Source organism: Gekko japonicus, unplaced genomic scaffold (assembly GCF_001447785.1).
Source record: "Gekko japonicus isolate JY-2015 unplaced genomic scaffold, Gekko_japonicus_V1.1 scaffold667, whole genome shotgun sequence".
Taxonomy (NCBI): domain Eukaryota; kingdom Metazoa; phylum Chordata; class Lepidosauria; order Squamata; family Gekkonidae; genus Gekko; species Gekko japonicus.
Genome location: NW_015163623.1, coordinates 198,115 through 215,088, shown reverse-complemented (window position 1 = coordinate 215,088; position 16,974 = coordinate 198,115). Strand labels below are relative to the sequence as shown.

Below are 16,974 nucleotides of genomic sequence, written 5' to 3'. Positions count from 1 at the left end.
GGTGGGGTTGGTTTGTGTGCTGCCTTTGTGGGCCAAGACCTTTGGCCTGAGTCCCACCCCTATTTCAGAGACTCATGACTACCTCCCACCATCTTTTTCCTGTTGCTCTGGTGGCCAAATCCAAGTATCCACCATCTTTAACAATGTTTGGAGGCATCCTGCCAAAATGCACTGCCACCAAAATGGTGTCCTCCCATTCATCGCTGCACTGTGCCAGTCCAGACTTCTGGCTCTCAGCAGCTGTGTGTGCCTTTGCAGGGCTTGACTAGCCTAGCACTGCAGGAGAAAAGTCCCTGCCTCCCGGTTTGAAGTAGGAGGGCTCCACCCTTTGTGGAGTGAAAGCTGTCCAAGGCTTTGTTGAAGTCCTCTTGTTCTGCCATTACCTCAGCCATGCCAATCCTCAGAAGAGAGGGGGAGGGAGGTGACAGCAGAAAAAAGGGGACATGATCAGAGATACAGGGGAAAGGAAGGCAATTAAGCAATAATGAAGGTGAGAAGAAATAGGCTGAAGCTTGTAGGAGCCCATCTCTCACAGTTCCCACAAAGGCAGGAAATTAACTGAATCAATGGGTCCTCTCACCCTGGAGACAGAATGTTGAAGATTTGGTCCTGCCTTCTTGATTGACAGATGGGAATCACATGACAAGATGCCGTCTCCCTCAGAGCAAGAAAGCAGCTCAAGAGCTTGAGACTCACTAGTGTAATGCCAAGCCAAGTTTGGCCTTAGATTCAGCAAGAAACACACAAAGGAAATTCACATGACTAGCCAGTAGCCACCACTACCCTTTTCATATAACAACAACACCACAGAACTAACTATAACAAAGCAAGCATATGAATGACAAATGGTACTGGCATATTTTAACTGTAAGTGAAGGCTGTAAGTTTTAATCAGTATCAATTAATGAAAGCTTTCATCACAGATTAAAATTGACACCACAATCATTTTTTACTTTTTCCTGACAGACACTTAAAAGCAGTTTAAGATGAGAGTGTAAATAAATAATCTGTACATTTTTTAACATTGTACAGTACTGATGACCTTAAATTATTTATAAACCATTTCATCTGCCATAAACTTGCACAACAGTAAATATTCTGTATTTCCAAAATGGATGTTAAAGTAAATGTTTGGCTATTTGGCCAACTCACTAAAAAAATGAAGCAATAAGTAGATGAAGGTTTACTTTCTGTTCCAGGTTATTTTCTGCTTATAAAAAGAAAACCGTGACTGTATTTGGGGGACACTGTTTACCTATATACAAGTGACAATGTCCAAAAAGAATGAAGTTGTGGATCAACAGTGGCCATTTTTCATTGACTGCTGTCCAATTGTTAAAAGCAATTATAAGTAGTTAACTATTTTAAAACAGCAGGCTCTCCCTTTTCCCCCTTACTTCAGGTTCCTCAGAATGTATTTTATTAAGGCGTTGCTATATATTTAAATTAGCTACTAAACAGCTTTGTTTATAAGTGATTAGCTGATTTTAACAGTCTTTCATCATTTGACCTATTGAGTTTCAAATAACTCTTGCTACCAACCTAAAAAGATGGTTCACAGGAAGGATCCAAGGTAACCCACAGAAAGGTGACTCTTCCTCACATTTTGTTCTAATAGTGTCATTGAGTTCAGGAATATGAGGAGTGACATGAGACATTCCGCTATAGTCGAGCCCATTAATCCATATTCCTGAGTCGCTTTTTGTCAAGTGGCCATTCAGATCATGAAATCTTCTGCTCAAGTGCTGGAAAAGTGACAATAAATTATCAGATAGTGGGGAAATTTTGCAAGCTAAGCAGGTAAGTCGGTAGGTCCCATGTTATTTAATGGGACTTACTCCCAGGAAAGTGTCTTGAGGACTGTATTCAGCAGTAACACCAAGATCATGGAACTAGTGTCAACTACTAATCAGGAAATGGCTTCTCAAAGTAGAGGTGATATTTCTATCCACAAGGGAAGACTAATACTCACACTTGCGTGATGTAAAAAAAACAACCTGTGTTAAAGGTGATTACTGAATATTGTTATCTCTCAACTATGTGAAGGGCCTTCTGGAAAGATGCTGGAAGATTTAATATAGTGAGAACTAATATAGTAGATTGTAATGTAGTTTGGAATGGTAGAATGGAATGTAGACTACAAACCTCAAATAAGAGGTTGCTGTAAGATCACCTCTACACTTGAGAGGAGACAGATGGAGCATAATGGCAGGGTCTCAATTACTCAGAGCATTCCACAATTAAGAAGGATACATCTGCCCATCAATCTCCAATTTTGATACATTTATTTCCTTCACCATGTGTCCCCCCCCCAAATTAAACCGAAACAAATGGTAACCATATAAACTAAGCTTGTTATCCCTGTTTGGTCCTTGAATCTGTCAAACACCTTCATTATGTTGTATGTTAATTTGCTGCTCACCCTCTACCCATAATGTACGGACTGGTAACTTCCATTTCAATGTACCTGCAGAAGTGTGCATGCACACAAAAGCTTATACTTTGAATAAAACTTTGTTGGTCTTAAAGATGCCCCACTGGACTCGTACTTTGTTCTACTGCTTCAGACCAACATGGCTACCGACCTGAATCTATTTCAGAACCTATAGGACTTAACTATGACTTAATGGACATATGTTCCTCAGAACAACTGTGATATATTAGGCGTCATGAAAAGCAAAGTATCTAATAAATAAATTCTGGTGGACATGGAAATAGAGCAATAGGCTTTAAGGAGCAAATAAATTCCCAGTTACTACCTGCCTAATCTAGCAAGAAGAAAATTCCACCACATTCCCAGATGAAATTGCTAGAGCTGGTTTCTAAATACAAACTACTGCCATTTGAATGAAAGCAGAGGTAAACCCAGATCATAAATATAACAAGCAAGTAAGCACTACGGTCTGGGCAAGCCATGCACACTGCAATATTATCACTGCCCTTTCCCTGCCTTTTTTTCTGGTACTCCAATGGCCACAAACAAGTTCCCTGATATTAAAGCAAGAGAACACAACATATTGCAAACAGTGTGTTCTGTAAACAATGCCACAAGAATCCTCAGCATCCACAAACAGGGTTGGTGGAGGTAGGTGTGTCCCAATTCTAGTAAACATCTGAGTTACACAATCTGCACTGTAATGCATCATTAGGGCAGAATTTGGAATGGCACAGGCAGAATCGGGAACAGTCACAAAAAGGAGTAGTGCAAGGATGTCACTCCCTGTTTTGCCTGGGTCACTTATCATATTCCCATTTCACATGCTTCAGCTATAACAGAAGTGTGAAATAGGTGCTGACAGAGGTCATTTCGGGGGGGAACGCGGGGGATCGCAGTTCCCCCGGGTGAGGTGCGAGGGGGCGGGGCACATGATGAAGCCCCGCCCCCTGCTTCCGGCCGCCCTGCTTCCAGCCCTCATTCAGCCAGGAGGAGGCAGGAGAAGAGGGAGGGTAAACTGCTTCCTCCCCGCCTCTCCCCACCCCTGCCTGCCTAGGGCCAGGAAGGGCCTTGGCGGGGCTTCCTCGCACTCCTGCCAGCCTTGCAGGTCCACCGCTGGGCCCCTGATGTCAGTGGGTGTGGCATATGCTAATGAGTTATGCTAATGAGTTCCCCTAGCTCTTTTTCTACGAAATGACCCCTGGGTGCTGTAACAACACAGCCCAAAGTCTGTGGGATACAAAGATCAACGATTCAGCATATGTATCTCTGGAAAGAAGGACTGATGCAAAACAAAAACCATTCCAAGGAGCTGGACTGTAATTACGCTCTTATTAAATATTCTGCTGTATCTGAAAGCCAAATCGCTGCCAACAATTATTATGTAATATCTCCATGGCCCCACCTCTGGATGATAAAAAGCGCTTTTTACCTGAAGAAAGATTCGCTTAGGCTTTGGGTTTGTCAAATCTGAACTGTAAGGGAAGAAGACACCACTGCAGACAAGGATGAAAGCAACTGCAAAAACTATGGTTAACGTTAATACTGTCTTCTTCGTGCTTCTAGCAAGGTAGATGAAATTAAGCTAGAAATCAAAAATAAAACAAAACCACAAAGATCAGGTTACATTTTTTGACAAAGTACAGCTGCAGATGTCTAGAATACATTTGTTACACCCACAGACCATCTTTTAAAAAAATACCTCAGTTTATCAGTGTATCCCTGGGGTTTTATTCTTATCTGCACAATTTTATTAGGTAAGCCAGGCCAAGAATAATATCTTTGCCCACAGCCATCAAGAAAAGCTCATGGTCTGTAATGTATTTTGAATTAATCTCTTTCATGTCCAGCCTTAATTAGGCCAGGACTGAGTACATTCCATAGATGAATGAGCCACCTGGTAACATTGTTTTGTGGGCTAGTTAATGATTCTGTCCAGAGTGAGACCTATCTCCATTATCAAAAAGAAGACATTTCTACATGAAAGCCAGTGATTAACTACCAGAAATTAAGCCTGCGGAAATGAAAGCTCTCAGGCCACATACAGTATGTTTTAATAAGATACAAGAAAGCAGACAATGGGAGGATAGTCTCAGTTCACATCTATGGTTACTGCATCAGAGAAACCAAAGAATGAGTCCCATGATACTATTTTCTTAGACCACAAATTTTTTTGAAGGCATAACACAAACAGCTCAAGAACTATTAAATTAGATGTGTAATTTTTAAAGCATCCTTACAAAGTAAGAAGAAAGTAATATAGACGACACAACAACAGAAGCAGCCACTAATATATCAGGTGGAATTTCTGAACCACTCCGTCCCATGATGGGAATGACCATTTCATACGTAATCCAGCTGAGGTACATTACATAGAGGCATGGAACAAACATTCCCAGGAGGTAAATCAGAAGAAACTTCATTGTGGCACCTACAAGACAAGAAAAACAACAACAATGCAATCTGTTCTAGACTTCTGGGAATCACTTTTTCTCTTTCATTGCTGGGAATCACTTTTTCTCTCTCTCTCACTGTAACATAGACAATGGAACAAATTTGCAAAGATGAGGTTATCCACATATGCTTCTGAGAACTCACAACTCTACAACACATACTTGCAAAACCAGGTAGACAATATTTTCTTATAGAATGAGACTTGCGACGGTTGCACCCCATCGAGCTCCGATGGGGGCGAGTCGGATTGGGGCGGCAGGAAGGGGGATCGGCTGGTCCCGACCTCCCCATGAAGCTCTTGAAGGGGAGCTTCTAGCCTGGAGCGCCGAAGGGACTGCTCCCAAAGTTTCGGCTTGGGGGAAGTGAGCTCCTTTTTGCTCCGAAAGGTCCCGCTGTCCCCAGGCCAGCAATGGCGCTCAGAGACGTTACTTGACGAGAGTGTACAAGGACTTAACTAAAAAGATTAATCTACGTGACAAAGCAATTCAGCGACTAAAGAAACAGTGAGTTAAGTTTTAAAAAGAAAGACATATACAAAAAGGGTGGAGGAATAAATACTGGCATAGCAAAACGGCATAGCGCCAAAGAGAAGGGGGGGGGACTCGTGGAGGAAGAACCCTACCCAGTAGCGAAACTTCAGCGTAAAGAAGCATGCCGGGCTTAAGCTATTAACCACCCTATTCAGAGTGGATACATCTGGGCTAACAATTTACAGCATAGAAAAGATCTTAGAACGTTTATGAACTTTTACCAAAGTATAAACAATGTCTCAGCGAGGGGGGGAAATGGCATCCAGAGGCAGAGGTTCTGCAGGAAATACCAGCACAGCATCACCAGTCACAAGACCGGAAAATACCAGCAAGTTAGCCACTGCAATTTCCGAGGCCATGTGCTCTCTGCTGGACCAACTGATGAACCTCAATCAGAAATTCGATACTCTACAGAAAGAGCTCAAGGAAACTACAGCCAAATCAGAGAAGTCAAACCAAAAAGTTAAAAAAGGTTGAAATTAAGATCAAAGAAATAGATCAAAGAATGGACATTGTAGAAAAAGAAAGAGCTTCTGAAAAGCAACAACTATTACAGCTACAAGTGGAAAGATCTTTCTATGTTCTGAGATTTCAAGGGGTGCCAGAGAAAAAGGATGAGAACTTAAGAGAAATATTAAGCGAAGCAATGGCCCCCTTGGTTAATAACAAACCTGAATTAATACAAGCAGACATTCATATGACTTACAGGATTGATTCAGAGTTTGTAAAAAAAGAAAAAGAAAAAATCTCCCAGGGGAAAGTTTTGTGAAATTTGCAATTAGATCAACAAGAGACTTAATACTTAAAGCATCCACAGCTACAACAATCAAAATTCAAGAAGAGGAGATAAAAATACGAAATACTCAAGAAAAGGAAGCAATATAGAAATATTACAGCATTTCTTCAAAAGAACAATGTCCAGTACAGATGGATTTTTCCAGAAGGACTTATATTCAACTTCAACAAGAAGAAGGAAAAGATTCTCTTTATTAAAAGCAGATCTCTTTCTTAAACAACATCAAACCCTGACCAAGCAAAGAAATGGAGCAGCAAAAGGGAAGGCAATGGAGAAAAACAGCGAACAACAGAAATCTGATACGGCTTTGTAATTGCTCTCATATAATTGTACATTCTTATTTGTAATTATAATACCTAGGTATTTCACTTTATTTGTCACCTCAATATTTGTAGCTATTTGTATCTTAATGATTTCTTCCTTGGTACAGTTTTTTGTTAAGATCTTAGTTTTCTTGAGATTAATTTTAAGCCCTGCTAAAAGGCCATATTCTTGTATTTGCTTCATCAGGTGTATTATTGAGGCTATTGGTTCTTCTAGAATAAATACCACATTGTCAGCGAAGGCTTGCAGTTTAAATTGCTCACCTTTAACTTTAAGCCCTCGTATGTTTACATTGTTTCTCACTATATAATTTAAAGTTTCTAGTCCAAAAATAAATAATAATGGCGAGAGCGGGCACCCTTGTCTTGTTCCCTTCTGTATAGGTATATTTTGTGTTAGTTCTCCATTAATATTTATTTTTGCTCACTGTTCTTTATATATAGCAGCTATCATCCTCATGAAAATTCCTCCACATTTCCATTCTTCTAATTTACCTTTTAAGAAGTCCCAGTTAATGTTATCGAAGGCTAACAGATTTTTGTCTTAGCTCAGGAAGCAGGGCTTCAGAGCAAACTAATTCATGCAGCAGCCAAATCGCTCGCTCACAACTTTAATGCCAGGAGCTCACCAAGTAGAATTTTTGCTCACAGGACTCCACAGCTTAGAGGGAGCCTTGAACACATCCCCAGCACTTTGAATTAGCACCAGAGCTTTAAGAGCTCTCCAGCTGTCACCTGGAGATTGGCAACAGCTTGTTTGGAGGGTGGGGTCTATGGCATTGTATCTATCTGAGGTCCCCCTCTTCCTCCTCCTCAGACCCCACCCTCAGCAGGCTTCATCCCTAAAATATCCTGGAAGTTTCCAACCTAGAGTTGGCAACCCTATGTCCTTTCCAGGCAACCATCAGCCTACCTTTATCTGCCTGTCTGTCTTCAGGTGTACATCTCCCCCCCCCCCAGCCTCTGCCTAGGGAAAGGGCAGTTTTCTCTGCAGTGGGAACCAAAGCAGCTAACATCATTCTCCTCTCCCCCGTATGATCCGCACAACTACCCTATGAGGTATGTTAAGGTTGAAAGTGTGTGAATGGTCCATAATCCCCCAGGCAGCTTTTAAAACATGAACCTGGGACTTGCACACCATCCTCTGAAGCGCTCTGAGGTACATATCTGTGGCAGTAATGGGTGACTGCTGGCACCTTTTCCTATCATTTTTTGCCTTGTAGTATTCTACTTGTGGTGTGATCTGTCTTTTTTGTGGTGTGGCATGATTGTGTTATTGGGTTTGTTTCTTTTGAAGAGGAAGTGAGGACATATTTTACCTCAGAATACACCAGGTCCCATATGCAACTGACAGTTCCAACTGTCTTGCCGGGGGGGGAGTTTGAGGTGCGGAATGGAGTGAAGTCCAATCAGCTTCCATATGCAAATGACCTTGAAACACTGGCCCAATCAGAGAAGACTTTGTGTAGTCCCAGCCGTAGAAGCCCCGTCCCTGCGCTCAGTCTGCAGATGGTCCTCTCCTGTCAGAGGCCCAGAACAGACTGAGCCAAACATGCTGGCCGTGGCTGACGTGGGCAGGACTACACAAAGCAGCCAGCCAACCCAGCCAGCATCTTCTGACTGACAGTTCTTGCGGCCAAACACTATAGGTGTGCATTGGAACGTTGGACCCCACTACGGCTTTATATAAGGGGAGACTATATATATCTTTATATAAGAGGAGAAAATCTTTATATATATAAGATTTTCTTATAGACTGATTGTCATAATTCTACTAGCATCATTTTGTACTTTTTTAAAAAGCTATTTGTTCAAAGCTGCAGGAACAGTTCCCTGAATATACAGAAAAGGGATGGAACAGGAGGTCATATCTGAAGAGTATAGTCTTAAGAACAGAGATAGCAAGGGGAGCCCAGCATTAATCTTGTGAAGAAGGGAAGAAAGGTGGAATTCCATGCTGGTCCACTCTGAATAGTACAATTTAACTGACAGCTGAGGCAAACAGGAGTTGGCAACACAAAGCGGTAGTGCAGCAAAAAGCTCTGCAGAAACATTCATGGGACCCACTGGCAGCAGGTCTTTGGAATGAAGGTCTAGAAGGGGAAGGCTAAGAGAGCCAAATTGGGTAGAAAACATGTGGATTATTATACTATAACACAAATGTAGAAACAACTGGCACATGCACTTGCAGTCATTTAGTTCTTGCTTTCAACTGCCTCCATTTGAAAGCATTCAGATTGAGGTAACATCAAAGTTTGGTCTATAGTGTTTGATCTTTTTGAGTGATGATGGTCATGCATTGACAAACTTTTAAAGTTATTCATAAAAGAAATGAATTCGTGGAGAACTGTCAGCACCATGTCTGTCCATATGGCTTAATGGCACCTTGACTCTATACACTTACACAGGAATACTCTCGCATCTAGCTATGGAACAGCACAGCTGTAATGCTGGTAACTTTTGGAGAGCTCCCCCACCCCATGTTTCTTTTTTTTGTGTGTGTGTGGGGGGGGTACACACAAAGACAATGTGCTTGTTTTTGTGTAATAAAAATACATAGGTGGGATCTAACTGCCCTCTGTGTGAGTAAGAAGGATACCAGAGATAGCTACTGCTCACAAGAACACATGAAGCTGCCTTATGCTGAATCAGACCATTGGTCCACCAAGTTCACTATGAACTAATCGGTCTACCAGCAGCTCCCAGGCTGAGGTCTTTCACATCATCTCCTACTTGATCTTACTAGAAGGTTCTAGGAATTAAACCTGGGACCTTCTGCATGTCAGGCAGATGTTCTACCACTGAATCATGGCTCCTCTCCCCATTATTTATTTATACGATCAACACATTGCACTGCTTTTCCCATACCAAACCCTCCCTTCCGCGAGCAGAGGCTGACTTCTACAGGTGCGAGAGGCAGAAGCCACCTCCAGTGATTCCAGCCCTTCATGTCCTACACCGTTCCCAAAGGTCCAACAGTCCTTAAGAGTGGATTTGCCATTCAAAGTTAAATTGTTTCAGGTTTCCAAAGGAAATAATTCCCCGAATAACAAAAGTACTTTTTTATTCCCTAATCATAAACATTTGCCCTAGAATTACTGCCTTACAAATAATGCTTAGCATTCATTTAGTGCTTTACAGGGTTCAATGTGTTCCACAAAATTATCTTGTACTCCCTCCCCACACACAATATTATTTCCAGCAGCCCACCTATAGAGCCCTGCCTATAAAGTGACACCCCAAAGTGTGAATTCAGGGATATGAATTCCCCTTCTGTATTGTCATGGGCCCAGGGCAGGCTATCTTATACGGCTTTTTTCACACACTCATAGGATGCCATAGAAGAAAAATAATCTATTCCTTCCCGCCCTTCCAGGAGCATAAAATATACTCTGTTCCAATCAAGCCAATTAGCTGCATCTGTTCTCAGGTTACTGTAATTATATATTATTAAAATGTGCACTTATTACCTTTTTCTTTGAACTCTTTATAAGTCATTAATTTTGTGAGAAGAGGAAATGCTACCCAAATTGCACTGACAAATGCTGAACAAAATCCTAGGTATGTAAACAAGGCCAACATAACTGACCAAAAAACCAGTGAAACATCAAAGAAAACCTCTCCAAGGAACTGTTCATTTGTATTCTGGAAAAAGAAAAAAAAAGTACAGTATAAGCATACAGCCTCTTTCTTACTTTTAGTAGTCAGTGTTTCAAGCATTGTAAAAGAAGTCTGTAGCCATTTTCTCATGATACAGTAAATTAAGAAGAGTACAAGAACCTTTCAGACAATGCTCATCTATCAGGAGAATCCTGCCCCATGGCATCTTTCCTTTATTAATGTGGTATAGATAAACCGGCTTGTCTCCAGGACTCTTTTTGTAGAAAAAGACCGGCAGGAACTCATTAGCATAATAGGCCACACCCAACACCAGAAACTCATTAGCATAATAGGCCACACCCCGCCAGCACAGCTCATTAGCACATTAGGATGCACCCCCATGTTACCAGAAGTGTGGTTATCCAGCCACACCCACCTTTTGCTTGTTATTCTGTTTACCTTGTTTGTTGTCAAAACCCAAGGCTTTTTTGTAGCAAGAACTCCTTTGCATGTTAGGCCACACACCCCTAATATAGCCAATCCTAATGAGTTTCTGCTGTTTGGTGTGGCCTATTATGCTAATGAGCTCCTGCTGGGTGTGGCCAACTTGGGAGCCAGCCGGAACTCCGTTCCTGTGCGTTCCTGCCCAAAAATAGCCCTAAGACTACCTCCCTCCACCATGATTGCAGTTGAGTGCCTAAACTATCTCATAATGTTATTATATTATTTTTCACATAAATATTTAATTAGGGGTTTTCACTTACCACAGAGATACATACCCTCCTTGGAATGCAAAACACATGCACATTGCCCTGTCTTGCAGTTTCACGTATCCCACCAACCACCACCCTCCCCACCCTGGTCCCCTGAACAGGCAGCACAGTTTGGACTCCATGGACATATCTGACTTTTAGATTATAGCCCTGAAGGAGCGTCAGGCTCAGTTCAAGATCCCTCTTCTCCACCCTCCATGCCGTGAACTTATTAGTTCATTACATAGCAGTAGGAAAAGTCTGCAGGGAAAGAACAAACCACAGACCACCGGTTTGGATGAAAAGTAACTAATGGTGCAGTCCTAAGAAGTTACACCCTGCTAAAACAATGGGTTTAGGGTTAGGGTGTAACTCTGTTTAAGACTGTTGTGTAAGTAGCTCATCAAAAACAACATTGAGAATATCACAACTCAAAATATCTCTCTCTCGCCTGAATTCTTTCTGTTAAACCACTGGGATGGTTCTATTCAAGATCATAAAAAAGAACTCGCATCAACTCTCTTAGCAATTGCCTGGCCATTGCCGCAAACTGGAAATCTCCAGCAGCACCATCAGTGACAGACTGGCAGGACAAGCTATGGAAACACCTTGTCATGGCAAAAATTGCTGATTCGCTCAGGTGTTCACAATCAGATACCCCACACCACGCCACATTTGTGTCAACTTGGTTCCCTGTAGTCTCCTATTTACAGATTCTAGATATTCTCCCCTCTAACCCTCTTTATCTGAAGTGGATAACCTTGTAGGTTTCAACTTTTTCCATTTAGATGACATTTTTTTAGATGGATGCACTGTATTACGCTGTATTGTACATTAAATTAAAATTAATACATACGATTTTTAATTTAAAAAACAAAAACAAAAGGGAGGAGGGATTGTGAAAGCTACCTGAAACTCCTTCAAGGATCGTTCACATCAAACCATGAATTGGTGCTCTGGGGAACCAACCAATGGAGATGATGAAATCTACAAATGAGGGGATGGGAAGAAATGGGACTTGGATCCTCACTCTTCCCTAAAGTAGCACACAAACTAGATGATAATCACTGACATTCAGCTCTGAATTTCATGTCACTAAACAATCAGAGAAGGAAACACACAGTCATTATTAATTCTGTGTGTGAAAAGCGCTGTCAAGTCGCAGCCAACTTATGATAACCCCAGCAAGAGGCCAGCTTGGTGTAGTGGTTAAGTGTGTGGACTCTAATCTGGGAGAACTGGGTTTGATTCCCCAGTCCTCCACTTGCAGCTGCTGGATGACCTTGAGCAAGCCATAGTTCTGCCAGAGCTGTTCTTAAAAGAGCAGTTCTCTCAGAGCTCTCTCAGCCCCACCTACCTCACGGGGTGTCTGTTGTGGGGAGGGGAAGGGTAAGCTGCTCTGAGACTCCGAGTGAAGGACGGGGTATAAATCCAATCTCTGCTTCTGCTTCTTCGGCAAGTGAGAAGCAGAGGTGGTTTGCCCCATTGCCTTCCTCTGTAGACTCTTCCTTGGAAGTCTCCCTTCCAGCTACTGACCCTGCTTAACTTCCAAGATTTGACAAAATCGTGCTCTACCATGCCATCTTCCCTCCCCAATTATTAATTTTACCAACTATTAAATATAATACCTACTTTATAATGGAATTTCTTGATGCAAGAGTGTACAAAAATCAATTTAGCCAAGGCTGCAGTTCCATATAGAAAAATGGACACATAGAACTGAGTATACCAAGAAAGAGAGCGTCCTATGAGTGAAATAAACACTGCCACAATAAGTATGCCAAGCAAGGTGGTGAGCCAACTCAGAACTGTGAAGAAAAATGCAATGGCGAGTTCCTTCAGGTAATTAACCGCTGAAAAAGAAGGAAAAGTACATTAACAGTCAAATAAACCTTTACTACAATGGGTCCCTCTACAAGCAACAATAAGGGCGGGGTATAAAACCAACTGTTCTATCTAACAAAAAGTGGCAACAGCTAGTGTATAAAAAACACTGGACTCTCCCTTTTTAAGTCTGGGTATAAGCGATCATGACGTATCTTTTGGTATTTGTTTTAGAACACTATACAACAATTAGCCCACAACCAGAAGTGTCACCAGCTATAAATCTGCAGCTCAAGAACGGCCCCCACCCTCTTATAACTACATAAAATATTTTTACCCTTTCCCCAAACTAATGCACAGCGTACTCAAGGTGCTTTATAAGCATTTTTTTTAAATGCAATATAAATAATAAAATAGATTACTGCAAAATCCGAACAACTAAAATCAGCTACCAAACCAACAAACCAGAAGTAAGCTAGAATAAGCATTGGGGTGGGGGGTGGGGAGTCCCACCAAATTTTAGCCTGGATAAATAAAAAGAAGTTGTCACGTGGCACCTGAAACTTGGCAACTATTGCTGGCCCAAAAAGCAGCCCAACACGCATTTGATTCTTTGCATCAGCACTCAGTAAAAAAGGCCAAAAAAGGCACCTGCCATACACCGGCCAAAAGATGGAGCTCAGGATCCCCTGCAGCATCACAGACTTGCTGGGGCACAGAATCTCAACAGCTACATTTGACTTAACATAGACCACATAGAGGACACCTCCCCCAAGGTATCACAAAATGGCTGAGAGAAGCTGATGCCACAGTACTTATGACACAGAAAAAGTCACTGTCCCTGCTGGAGGCAACGCTTAAAGCCCTGTGATGGGATGACTGAAAACACTTCCCATAACTTCAACACGTTATAAAGAAATATACAGAGGGAGACTTCCGGTTTCGGCGCTTCAACGATGGCCATGTCTGCTTGGAGCTTCGAGAGACGCATGCCATGGATCAGTGGATAAGAGGGGGCGCGATCGTCCACGCTCCCCCTGGAGCCCCTGTAGTTGGGCTCCTAGCCATGGGGCGCCTGGAGAGCCCTTCCCCCAGTGACTGGCTGGTGAAGGGGGGCTACTCCCTGCCTCAAATGTCCTCCCGCTGATTCCCAGCATTGGACTAAAAGTGCACACCGGGACAAGCATACGGAGGTGCAGCGAATCATCTCAGCGAGATCCCAGGGACCATCTTGAGACCTCTGGGAGCGTCTTGAAGTTAAAGCTGAAGCGAGACATCAAAGCTTTGATGCGGTCCCCCCAACACAAGCAGGAGGGGGAGGGAACAACCTACCCCCCAAACAATCGAATGAAGCGAAAACACGACTGGGGGGGACTGAGCCAACAGAGGCAATGGACTATAACAGAGAGCTTTCCAAATAATTTCAAGCGTTTTAACAGACCTTCAGGACTTTGGCATATTTTGGGTAAATGTAAACATCCCCCAAAGATGGCAACATGTGGCACAGGCGTAAGCAGGACCCAAATCTACTTCAGGAAGAGGGAGAGCGGTTAGCTAGACCATGTGACCCAGCTCCCTGCTGGCTTATACGATATACTGGATGGGAACTGCTCTTTAATGTGGCTATAAATTTAGGGACAGCGTTCCCAATGGAGAAATCGTGCCTCTTCGACCATAGGGTTCTTTGGATTGTACAAGGAGATTCTAAAGTATGTTTTAAGACTGTTGAACGGGCAGGCTGATTGAAAAGTGTTTTTTCTTCTTTTTTTTTGAGCGAAGGGCTGGACGTGGACTTGCCCGGAGCATATAATCAGCCTGCAAAGGATACAGTTAGTCTCTCCAATAAGCGTGTGTTTAAAGCAACAGAAGGAAGGACTCTTATGATCTTAGGTTTGCAAGTGAACGGTGGGAAAAAAGCAGTCTATCGAACAGAATGGCTAGTTCTTACAAAAGCGATGCGAGCTACAGGGGAAAGAAGATAAGAAGGATGATAACAGAGAAGGAGAAATAAACGACTGTTTTTTACACTGAGGGAGATTGGGCTCCAAAACATAAATATCTAGGGAGAGGGGCAAGAGTAAAATGTGTGACCATTGTTTTCTAAAATCTGTAAACATGTTGTAGCGATGGAATCACTCTTTGTTTAGCCAGACAAGCTAACTTTGACATAGAAGCGATGATTATTGAATACTCCTCATGTTTCAAAGTAATTGTTTAAGAGTAATTAGCATTTATATAAGCATTGCATAACCTCCAACACTTGGGTTTTTAGTTAGGTTATTTTTACTTTCTTCCTATAGTTTGTAGATCCCCTCCACTTCTGTTGTAATTTGTAGAAAATGCAAATTAAAAAAAATTCCCCTTCGGGGGGCCAAAAAAGAAAAATATACAGATATTCCAAAGTGTGCAAGTACACTTTTAAAGAAGTTGGAATAATTCCCACTGAAAGCCAAGGAAGCTACTTCTGAGCAAATATGGTCAGGATTGTTAGACATTTTCCTATCATTCCAAGCACCTGTCCAATAACCTGGACCCTAAACCTTGCTACTGCCTCCACTGCCTCAACAAGACCCTCATCTATGGACTTACAGCCTCTAATGCCGCACAAGGCATTGCAACTGGCAGAAGAAACCTAGAAAACCCTAGTTCATGAATGAGACTTTGGATCCAAGCTGAGGGGTCTTGTTGAAAGCCACCTCATGTTAACTGGGGTTCTCTCTCCAGTTTTTGGCACCTCACTCCCCTTTGTGGAAGGCAAACACAGCAGCTTGTTTTGAGGACTATGGGTGGTGCAACAACAAAAACTAAAGAGAAAGCTCAAGCTGCACCAGGAGGTCCCACTCCTACATGCAAGTGGCACAAACCATAACAAAATATAATCAAATAATTAGCAACTGTAAAGGAAGTTGTAGGGATATAGCCATTACTATTAAAAAACCACAAACACAGATGTTTAATTCTTTTGGCAAGATGTAATTCACTTTCTACAGCTGAATACATAGGAAGACATAGACGAATTCCTTGGATTGAAAGAGATTGTTCTTGCGTGTCTGGAGCAATAGCAACCATCTCACATGGGCTGTTACACTGTTCTTTGTTTATTGAAGCTAGGTGTGATATACCGGGATCTCTTGTCAACTCTGACATTCAGTGCTCTAGTAATTACATTATTCTGAAACTGTTGTTCTCAAATGATGTGGGCTGGCTGGAAGCTGTTGCCAGATTTCTTGCATACGTTTTTAAATGATCTTGGTATTTATCATTTTATTGATTTACTCGGTTTTCGTTTTATCCATAATCCCACCAACCTACGGTTGAAGGGATTGAAAATGAAATGGCGGAGTGGTTGAATACTCAGGTCTGAGTCTGACCAGCTTTTGGAGTCTTTTTAGGGGACTTTCTAGACATTTCTGGACTCCTCCAGATTTGACAAGGGTCCACCAGATCCTCGGGAGTAGGAACTGGAAGCAGAAGACTTAAACTGAGCCCCCATCTGTGGCAACAGCGGGTGCAGGTTTCAGTTCGTCTTGAGCAGAAGCTCCGAAGGACCAGCCATGGGAGTTCACGGCTGGAAAGCTACAACAAACCCCAAATAAGAGCCTCTATACCTCGCCACAATAATCTGGGTGAAGACTCTGTGAGTAGTCTCGTCTTCTTTTTACAATCGTCAAGCTCAGAAAAGGACACTTGACTGCCCCTATCTTTCCCAGAGGCAAAGGGAGGTGGAAGACTCCCACAGTGAGCGGCACGGCAGAGTGTTGGGAATGTTATTGCACAAACTCATAGGGGCAGAATAACACTTTGAAATCTTCTATCTGCTATCTGGGAAATATCGCTACAGAGACCTATTTCACTCTCAAAGAACTTTGTTGGAATTATGAAAAGGGAAACAGGCTGGTGGAGCGAAAATGGCGGCGGTCTGTAGTTTCTTTGCCTGCGCAGTTACACAGTGAATGTGGTTGTTTACAAACTGTCTGCTTAGGAGCAAGATGGCTTTTTCGTCTGCAACTGAGGAGAGGGATTGCTTGATAGATGGAAATATATTGCTGTTGTCAGACAATTTTTGGGACTGCTTAAAAAGCCAATTGCTGGAAAAAATTACAACTACCAGGGGTCATTTCGGGGGGGGGACGCGAGGGGACGCTGTCCCCCCGGGTGAGGTGCGGGGGGCGGGGCACAGGAAGCCCCGCCCCCTGCTTCCGGCCACCCTCTGCTTCCCCCTCATTCAAACACAGGAGGAGCTGGCGGGGGTGTCGCATAT

The 16,974-nt window shown here is 42.6% G+C and overlaps 1 protein-coding gene across 1 annotated transcript in view; it reads right to left on the bottom strand.

Moving 5' to 3' along the window:
* Positions 1–16,974, bottom strand: part of ERMP1 (endoplasmic reticulum metallopeptidase 1) — a 49,086-nt gene that overhangs the window by 10,486 nt on the left and 21,626 nt on the right. Inside the window, exons 8-12 of the mRNA XM_015407471.1 lie at positions 12,522–12,742; positions 10,008–10,182; positions 4,675–4,865; positions 3,867–4,019; positions 1,543–1,745 (exon numbers count right to left, since the gene is read on the bottom strand). Of these exons, the coding sequence (XP_015262957.1) occupies positions 1,543–1,745; positions 3,867–4,019; positions 4,675–4,865; positions 10,008–10,182; positions 12,522–12,742 (943 nt within the window). The remainder of the gene's footprint in view (positions 1–1,542; positions 1,746–3,866; positions 4,020–4,674; positions 4,866–10,007; positions 10,183–12,521; positions 12,743–16,974) is intronic.